Consider the following 10,643-nt stretch of genomic DNA (forward strand, 5'->3'; position numbering starts at 1 on the left):
CTGCTGAATCAGGCTGCAAAGGTTTCCTGCAGCAGAGGTGCTGAACTAGAGCACAGTTTGGGCTGAGGCACATCTCCCACTCGAGAATCCTTAAGGCAAAGTATCTTTGTGAGATGAGACAACAAAAGGAGAGAGCAAAAAGCACATGCATTCCATTTTAAGGCTAACAAATCTTTCCTAGGATAGAAATATTTATCCTGGGATTAGATCTCTCTGCCCACTCCCGTATCCTCCCCAGGGATAAAGACTTGAAGAAAATAAATGGAGAATGCAAGAACTTACATAGCAACCAAAAATCTGATACCTGTTGTCTGTCAGAGCTCTGAGCAGTAACTTGAAAGCCAGTTCGCAACCATTAATTCATGATACAGTTTTAGTTACCTTTGTAGTTTCGGTTTGTATTTTTGAGTGAGTGTTGGTCAGCATATTTTTGGGGGCTCTAAGCCAACGTTTACAACTTAAATGTTGCAGTTTCAGCATTTGGCAAAGAAAGTTTAATGAATAATTGAATTAACTCAGTTCTACCTGTTGAAAATTCTCCTTGCATGTGTGAAACAACCTCTTGCATCATACAGCACTTAAGTACTCTTCTCAGAAATGAGCTACAGCTCTGGGATATGCACATTCCACACTAATTTAGAGTATGGTCCAAGGGTCACACACAGACTGAAGGAAAAGATTTCCAGGTACATGAAGATGTTTTCCCAACCATGAAAAGCCATGACAGAGGAGCTATTGGCACCTGTTATGCACAAACAAGAAATAAAATGATACAGATTGGGGGGGGACGGGGACGACACCAAACCCATGTGGAAAACAGATGATCCAAGTGAATTTAGAGTACTGTTTCTAGTTAATCTAAGGAAATGTAGTTCTAAGCATTACGTTCTGAATTTCATTAGAAGTAGAGTTGTTTAAGATGATGTAAAGCTTATGAAAAAATGGATTGCATCTTAATACTCTGTCCTTCAGAGCAAATTGCTTGTTATATTTAAGGCACTACACGTCGTCTTTGGTTCAGTGTTAAACTATCTCATTCAGTGTAAAGAGAGGTAGCACGAACCATACATATTTAGCTCTTCCATTCCATTACACGCAATTTCAGAGTCTCCACCTTTCTGATGTTACAGATTCTGGAATCCTTTAACTCATTAGGAAACTGCAGAAACAAAATAACAAACATTAATTTTATAAGAAATAAAGGTGTACAACAGTCCACTTAGCTTTCAAATATGCCAAGAAAATCAGAATGAGAAACCGGGCCTGATGCAACTACGAGGTAACCAGTTGTGGAGAACTGACTTAAAAGTGAGTCTTCTAGACACTCAAAAGCCAAGACCCTATCTTACCTACAACAGAGTTAGCAAAAATACGTAAGACCGTTGCATAGACCAAATAAAGCCTCACCAGTTATTAATGAGGGTGGAAGTTCCGTTCTCTTCTGGTCTTGAGAAAAGTGTTTATGAAATAAGTTTTATTATTTAGATATTTTATAAATAAGAACTAACTTCTCATAGAAAGGGGATAATATCTGCCTATGGGATTAGCCTTCCAGACAAATTAAACTCTTTGGAGAAGCTGAGATGGTTAGAAGCTAGTCCCTTATCATATATTTACTCCTTCAAAATCCATAAAACTAAGTAAAAACAGACAAAATAGCTATACTGATCATATACACACACACACACACACACACACATATACATAAAGCAGTCAATTAATAGTGCTAGACTTTTTGCAGAAGCAATCCCAAAATGTGTGCAGGTTTTAAGCATCAGCCACCCTCCTTGTTCTCACAAAAAAGGATTAATAATCAAGATGTATGACTATGGAGGAAAAGAAAAAGTAGGAAAAAAAAAAAAAGGAGACACTTGTTTTCAGTATAAGTTGGCTGAGATATCACTGTGGAAACAGAAATATTTTATAATATGCAATGGCATGAAAAGAAGAGTACCACAATCTTTCTTCCAGCCAGACTGAAAAATCATGATACCCACCAAGTCCTGAAATTCCTGATTATTACATCCATCAATATTGCCACTCTGAGAAGCAGGTGGAACATTTTTAAAAGAGTATTTCTTACCAAACTAGATTTCAGAAAATAGGTCCTAGTGGAGCATTTTTAAGAGAGTATTTCTTACCAAACTAGATTTCAGAAAATAGGTCCTTTGCCTATTTCTCCATTCTGGTTTATATTATTATTACCAGACAAGGAAACATCAGTCAGCAAGAACAGATTCATTCATAATCATACAGTCCAGATTAAAAACCCCAAACTTTGAGGGTCACTCTCAATCTTTCAAGTCCTCATTTGTGCTTACCCACTTCCTTCAAAAAACTCTATGGTGTAATAGCTGTATTGCAATGCACAGGAAAACAACGACTGAAGCAGCAGCAAAGCCGTACCTGTATGGGTAGCCATGGTACTTAGATCTGAAGACAGACAGCAACCAGCTGAAGAACACCACCACCAAGCCGATACCAGCGATACACATGACTGCAAGAGACGCACAGTAAGATTGTAGTAATGTGACAGCTGTCCCCAAAAATACCACAGTGACTGGGGATTTCAAAACTGTTCTCTAATATTTAGAGATCTGATCAGATGAGACCCCGTTACAGTCACCAAGAACTACATTAACATCAATTTTCATTCAAATTCCTACTGTAAATCAATTCTATACCATTGCTTGAGAAAGTCCCTTCTCTCCCTTACTAGCAAAATGCTGCAAAGCATCTTTCTATTTCCCCTTCTCCCAAAAGGGCTTTGAGTTTAACTCGCAGTTTGCTAAGCAACTCCAAATGCTGCTGAAAAAACAAATTATTCATTTCTGCTTAGAGGTGGGAACTGTACAAAAACCAGAGTGCAAAAGCATTTCTGTTAAATAGTGTATTAAAAACCTTTACTGACTATGCCTTCTCTTAAAGAGAAAAGTATTAGTACTTACTTTTTCTTTTCCCCACATCCATGTCAGACGTAGCAGCTTCATGGAGGAGCACCATTCCTAAAGTAACACCACCATCTGCAAACACTGTTTAAGGCTAAATCAACAAAATACAACAGACTCAGTATAACACACTCATTCCTAATCTTGTAAATTCAGCTCCCACTCCATGCCTGGGGCATTAAAACTGACTGGAAAATATTAAAAACTTCCCAGCCAAACCAGCAACTATGGGGGAGAGGTGGGGGGAAGAAATTGAAAGGTATTCATAATGCCAACTTTTAGGAAAAAATAAATACAAAGTTTAAAATATAAACTGAAAGGTGTAGGCCTTGACACAGAATCGAAAACATGCATTAATTATCTCAGCTTGTAATGAAACAGCCCTCTTTCCCAGAGACCTCAGTCCACTCCTACGACTGTTCTACTCCACTGGAAAACTGCAAAAGGAATTCAACTTCTGCATTTTACTCAGCTAACAGAATGAATAAAATGCATGCAATATTTAACCTAACAGGATATCTTGCCAAGTCATGAAGAGGACAGGTACTTGGAATGAAGTTTTGAAATTACGTGCCTATGGCAAGTCTGCTACTCTATACGCTTGTGCATTATAAAATGTAAACAATTCGGGACTGTGAGGCTGCAATAAAAACAACATTAAATAAAACCAAAAATCCTGAAAAAAAGAATGCACAGGCTGACATAGGTGACAAGACAAGGAAGAAAACCTGGAGCCAGAGATGGCTGAAGTTACAGATGATGGACCAAAAAATATATAGGTGGGAACAGAAGAAAGAACATTATAATTTAGAGTATTCTTATGACTGAAGAAACATTTTTATACCAATGAGAAACTTAAAAGCTCTCAACCTGCAAGTTTCCACTTGCCTTTCTTGAAGGCATAATACTGGCATGGAAAAATCCTGAATTGTAAGATTACAAGTAAATATAAGTAAAGAAATACAAGAAGAAATATCAGTAACAGAGGAAGAAATTCAAAACCAAACCAAGAACTAAGTGAGACTGGAAACATAAGACATGCACAGAGGGAACAGCGACAATCCTGAAGAATCTTATGATCCCACAAAGATGCACATATTTAACACTGCACTCAGTTCAGTCATTAAGCAAGGAAAAGGCGGTGAGAAAGCAGAGAATATTTTTGCACTTAAAGATCACTGGCATAGGAAAAGCATAGCTGCCAGCACAGAAAGGCTCTACAGGCTTCTGCATCGGTATCCAGGGACAGTTATGAGCCTTGACAAAGTATTCTCATACAAAATCTCTACTCTGCCCTGGTGAGACCGCATCTGGAATATTGTGTCCAGTTCTGGGCCCCTCAGTTCAAGAAGGACAGGAAACTGCTTGGAAGAGTTCAGTGCAGGGCCACAAAGATGATGGAGGGAGTGGAGCATCTCCCTTGTGAGGAGCAGCTGAGGGAGCTGGGTCTCTTTAGCTTGGAGAAGAGGAGACTGATAACCTCATTCATGGTTATCAATTTGTAAAGGGTGAGTGTCAGGAGGAAGGAGCCAGGCTCTTCTCAGTGATGTCCAATGACAGGACAAGGAGCAATGGGTGCAAGCTGGAGCATAGGAGGTTCAATCTGAACATGAGGAAAAACTTTGTTACTGTGAGGGTGACAGAGCATGGCCCAGGCTGCCCAGAGAGGTTGTGGAGTCTCCTTCTCTGCAGACATTCAAAACCCGCCTGGACGTGTTCCTGTGTGACCTGGTCTGGGTGATCCTGCTCTGGCAGGGGTTGGACTGGATGAGCTTTTGAGGTCCCTTCCAACTCCTAACATTCTGTGGTTCTGTGAAAAGGCAGCAGCATAAGCTAACAGAAAAATTGTCACCAACCACACATTTCTCAGTAGGAAGGATACTGAACAGAAGAACAATATGTGTTTCTGCCACAAATTGGGCTTGGCTGCTTCCATGAATATAGTTCTGTAAGAGACAAAGAGTAATTGAATTTAGAAAAGACTGGAGTCAACTTTGACAGGATTAACAGCAGCTACAGAGCTCAGAACTGGGTTTTGCACTGTCTTTTTCAGAGAGAGTGCAGACATTGAAGCGTGAACAGTTTCACTTGTTGACCACTGATTCTGGGGGGGAGCTAAGTCAGCATCAAAAAATCTTCTTCTGTTATCACACACAGCCAGCATAAAGTCCTATTCAGATTATAAAAAGTGCAAGTGCAGCTACAACCTTCATGGTCCAGATCCCCTGTTCAGCTGGGCAAAATGATGCCCCCTCCTGCACCCACTGTGATCCAAATTTGATCCAATCCCTGACTGAGATTCTTAAGTTACGTACATTGCTCCTCAGCGAAGGGACAGGCCCTTCAATCTGCATGTGAACAATACTCACTTGGTCCCAAAACCAAGGATTTGAAGTGTTTTTCATGGTGTACCAGGAAAAAGAACATCATTGCCAATACCACTGAAGCTTTATTCTCCAGTCTCAAAAATGTTTAGGAATAATGTAAACAGAAGAAACAAAAGGAAGCATTTTCAAGAAAACTTACAAAATACGAGAACTTCCACTCAGTAAACTGGCTCAGTTTTATTTACATTGTTTACTAACCAACTGGGTTAACAGAAAATTTGAAATCTATGAGAGAATACCATTTTTAATCACTTATGGGAAGCCATACATCACCATGGTTGTGATGCTAGATCCAAGTAAAAAATTAAAATCAAAATTGAGAAGCGGATCTAATGCTTTATTGCATGGAAGGCACTTAGAGCAGTTTTGAACAAGAAACTGAACGTGCTGCTAGAGAGCAAGTTAATCCTAATGTTTCTCACCCGATTATGAACTGCACTTCTTATTGTCTCATAAAAGAGCACAGAAAGCAATACAACTAAAAAACCCCAAGCAACGTTTGTCCTTACTCTTCCAGCACCACAGAACGAATGCCACCGCTCTTACAGAATTAGCGAATTGTTGAACAGAAGACTGTAGGAATGACCTTCCAATCAAAACGGAATTACAGGTGATGGCTGAAGTTATCACACAGCAAGTACACAACAGAGCATCTGTTTTGGATTAAGATCAGTATTTTGTGATTTTTTTTTTAGTAGTAAAGTATGAGTTTGCAAACACAGTTTCTTCTTCTATTTGAGCCAAGAAAAGGATAAAGCTAATTGGAAGAAAATTTAAATCGTGACTGGAGCTCTAGGATGTCTTCCGTTCAAAATAAAACAAACCCCCTCCTTTACAGGCATATTTTAAGAGGAGGCAGATTGTCTCCAAGCTAATCAACAGCTCTCCAACTTGTCTTGCTCACTGCAGGAGAGGTTAGCCTCACTGACTAACAGAGAAAGAAGCCAAGAACAGAATTTGCGCTCTGACTTGCCTCTTTTACTATCAGCTTTATTCTGTAGAAATACACAGAAAAGGAAACAAAGAAAACACTTACCACTTGTCCTGTATGGGGATTCTTATGAGCATAGGGGGGACCTCTAATGTGATTCCACATCTGGCCTGAGGTCATTGCTAACACAAAGCACTGAAAAGGAAAGAATAAATGCTATTTAATAAGGATTTTTTTTTAAATTATGTTTTTCAAGTCTTTTTTTACCAAATTTGTTTTCATTCTATATCAAAACCTACTGGTTTTGAACACAATCTTAGGCTACACATCATCCTACCTTTTGTTTCTATTAAAGGCATCTAATCGAGCATTACATGAGCTGAGAAGACCGAGATCACATAATATCAGACTACCAAAAAGTGTAACTAAATGCGTCTTATTTTCCTCTACCAGGTTGAAGCATCTGTAAATACAAAAGCCTTTAAAGACCTGAATTGGTATAAAATTCATGATGACAGGCAGACAAGAGTTATAACTACTCACCAACGCAGCGAAGGCCCAGCCAGTTTTGTTATACAGAAAATCCAGATTGCTTCCGCGCAAATACACGAGGCCTCCAACGACAGCCAGCAGCAGCCCCAACATCAACGGTCCAGCGTAGTTTGGTGGCCTTATCACACGAATCTAAACAGGGGATATTTCAATTATTTTCCCTCAGTCTGATTATACATCATACCCACACTCCAGCTAACAAAACCAATAATAAATCAGCATGGAAAAAACCACCACTACACACAGAAGTATTTTCTATGTAATAAATCTTAGTAGGGAAGTAAGTAATGCTCCATTACTGTAATTCCAGTTTTATACACCTTTACCCTACCTAATAATTTAAAGCCTGTTTTTCTTCCATAGGAACGGAAGAGGGAAGGAGAAGGAAGGAAATGAATTTTACCATCTTCTCAAATACAGAGCTACAATAAATACTAGAACACAGAAGTAAGGAAACTTAAAGATGGAGTCATGCGCCGTAACTAGATTTTGTAGTCAAGAGCTATTTAGAGCATCTGAGATTTGATCATTGTCCACAGAACACAACCAACAAATTTCATAGCTGGAATTAAACAGTAAGTGAGCATTGCAGGGGTGGTGGTGGGGAAGGTTTGTACATACTCACATTGACATCGGTTCTGTCAGCCACCCAACGAGCGAGCTGCTCAGCTGCAAAGCCACGCACCTGAAGTTCGTATGTGTCACCCCGTTTGGGCTTCCCTTTAGCAGGAAAGTTAATGAAGGTAGGAGCTGAATTCACATTTAGCTGTATTAAGAAAATTCATAGAAGATAATATTTTATAAATAGATTTCATTGACCATTACTTGAAGAGTAAAGGCAGCACACAGTAGCTTGCATTTCTGTATTTCACAGAGGTAACCAATGTACTCCTGGATTTCCCTGTTGTGTTCCATGCTGTTTTCTCCTTTCAGTATTAAGAAACTAAATTTTTTTAGCTCTGTCAGTAGCTGTTCTGCATGTCTTAGAAATAAAATTGTTACTTCCAAGTAGGCTTTTTTTTTCCTTTTAAACACAACTGAGCATGCTTTCTAAAGTGACCGACATCTCTTTGTTAGTATTCAGATCTATAGCTACCAATTGAAAAGATTCAGACTGGTTAAGAGGAGATTATAATAGGTAAATAAAAGTGGTTGTTTATAAAATGCAGTTCTGTATTTTCCTAACACTGTTTTTTCTATAGCATTTCAGTTTTTTGGAATAATTGTTTCTTTTACAAACATGACTTTTGGGACAGAAATCTGCAAAATATGAATATATGCAATAATCTATAAAGGCCATAGCTTGATGAATTAATTTTTGATGTAACACTATGGGAAAATTTAACAAGAACAGTAAGAGACATCTCTTTTCACTTTTCCAGCCCAGAAGCTTCCATTTGATAAAACAGAATTGCCTAAATTGTGTAGCTTTTAAATAAAGATGAGTCTCTTGCCTCCCCACCAACCCTCCTCCCCCAAAAAATTAAGACTTGCCAGACTGTCATGAACTATTCATTTGATCTACAATTGCAAGTGTACACAGTATGTTCTCACACATTTAAGAAGAATCTGGTGACATAATGTTAGCAGAAGAGCAAAATGACTGGGTACTCGAAAAGAGTCAAGTTAACCAATACTGAGCCCCTAATTATCATTCTGTAGTAATCTAAAAATTGTAATGGTCGTTCCTAACGACATCGGTGCTTTCTATCTTGCCTCTTTGTGTACCACAGAATTCCATTACAAAGGACACTGGAAAAAAAGAAAACAAAACAAACCACTCAAAGAAGCCCGTTCACTTCTTGTGCCTGATCCAGATTTGTCTGTTCTGCTAATGCTACTGCCCTCTACTTTCTCCTCATTTCTTCTTAGAGTGGCAGCTTTTAACTTTTCAATTATTTCTTTAATAATTTTAACTCTAAACCTTGCACATATCTCTACCTGCTTGCCCTCGGTCTCTAAAACCCGAATTTAAAATCATGTTAGAAGACAGAAATACATTACCATCTGAAAAACATCTGAGCCTTCATCAAAATCTACCATAGCAAAGAAAATCTTATTGGTAAACGCGTTGGAATATCGCCAGGAGTTCGCCAGAATCTGATATTCCTCATCAGCTTGCCTGTAACACACAAAAAGGGAGAAGCTGCATCACGCGTCTGTCCAGAACACAGGTTACAAAACAGCTGAAGGAGCTGCAGCCACCCACCCCATTAACAGGTGCATCTCACACACCCCTACATTAATTTTCTAGCATTAAAGTTTAAGGCCAGACACTCATCTAACAATCAAGTGAAGCATTTTGCACTGCTGTTTTCTTAAATGCAAGGGCGAGTTTTGTTGAGCCCACAAACACAAGCAGTGGTCATTTCTAATTGAAATTTGTTATCAACCCCAGCCACTCATGATTTGTGAGTCCACAGAGCACCAAAACAAGTACAGGTGTGCCCTCTTTTCCATGTCAGGGGATGGGAAACCAACTAATTTCAACTAACTAGGTATAAAAAACCCCATCTTTACAGACCTCTGCAAGCTCCAGATTAATACATGAAAGCCATAAAACAGTTAAGGATCCAGCATATTCTAATTGTAAATAATTAAGTGCCAATCAACATATTAATTAACAGCAAATTGTAGACTGCATAGTCAGCATGAATATTGTTTCTGCAAAGCAGCAATTATTTTAGGAGGGAGATAAATAATTAAAGACTATGTTGTTTTCTCACATACGTATTACACACGTATTCTGACACATTTAATTTCAAAGACAATCCTACTGTAATGTGCCCTAACGTATTCTCTCTACGCACTTTAAAGTTTCATCCTGTTCTTAAACTTAATTTCCTACAAGACATATGATGAATTTCAAGTTCTAATTTAGGACTAAATTAAGCCCATACTTGCACACAACACATTGTCTGTGAGGCTGAAGAGCAGTGAACATCACAATCACCGAGTAATTTCTGGGCGGTGCCTTCACAAGGCGTCGAAATTTGTCTCCGTTCATTCGAATAACAGATCTTTTACTAGCCCACTCCATTAGCTGGTTCACTTTTTCTGATAACACCATCTGAAAATCAAGTCAGAGAAACACTGTTGGGGTTTTTTTTTCCAGTTCCACAGTACAACCTTGAAGGGTTTTAGTTCCGATGCACCGAAAAGCTGTGCTGCAGTTCATAAGAACACCGATCTCATGATGCCATACTTGAAGTTTCTTGAAGGTTATTTACAGATCTTTTTGACCATCATGTTAGTATGTTAGCATGTTGGTATCATTCATTTACTTTATCCACTTAGTGTTACACACACTTTAAGCCCTTTCCCTTTAAGCACTTAGTATTACACAAGCTGGTGAAGGTGTCAGCTCACTTGGCTAATTGTAAGATTTCTTTCAGATGCACAAGCTGCCCCAAATCGCTCCTCAGGATGTATTCAACACTAAGCATCTCACACTAAAGCCTGGTGGAATTGGAATCAACACTAGAGATGGAAGCACTATGGAAGTGAGCTCAACATCTCATTTCCAGTGTTGTAAAAAACTTGATCCAGCAGGTATTTGGAGTGCTCAGCACTAAGCTCTTCTTTAAGAATTAGCCAACCAATTTTGTAACGTTACACAAGTAAGTTTTATATAAGTGACAAACCTCGAAATGTTACACAAACTACTTTCTCTACTCCTTATTAACACTCTCCTTCAGATAACTACTTTAGCAGTTTAGATAATAAACTACTCTTCTTTGACTTACAGCTGACACAATTACATACAGAAGGGTCTTTTCAAACCCTAGGAGACAGGTGTGTGGAAATATAAAACATTTTTGTGAT

The 10,643-nt window shown here is 38.7% G+C and overlaps 1 protein-coding gene across 1 annotated transcript; it reads right to left on the bottom strand.

Annotated features, from left to right (window-relative positions):
• Positions 1 to 893: 893 nt before the first annotated feature.
• MAGT1 (magnesium transporter 1) lies at positions 894 to 9,888 on the bottom strand. Its single transcript, XM_010194801.1, has 9 exons — positions 9,719 to 9,888; positions 8,823 to 8,940; positions 7,444 to 7,584; positions 6,810 to 6,950; positions 6,372 to 6,461; positions 4,831 to 4,894; positions 2,949 to 3,023; positions 2,407 to 2,497; positions 894 to 1,159 (listed from the first exon to the last, which is right to left on the bottom strand). Exons 1-9 carry the CDS (start codon positions 9,886 to 9,888, stop codon positions 1,144 to 1,146), a joined length of 906 nt encoding a protein of 301 aa, XP_010193103.1. The 3' UTR covers positions 894 to 1,143.
• Between the last annotated feature and the right edge of the window lie 755 nt (positions 9,889 to 10,643).

The sequence above is a fragment of the Mesitornis unicolor genome, unplaced genomic scaffold (genome assembly GCF_000695765.1).
Source record: "Mesitornis unicolor isolate BGI_N332 unplaced genomic scaffold, ASM69576v1 scaffold16321, whole genome shotgun sequence".
Classification (NCBI taxonomy): Eukaryota; Metazoa; Chordata; class Aves; order Mesitornithiformes; family Mesitornithidae; genus Mesitornis; species Mesitornis unicolor.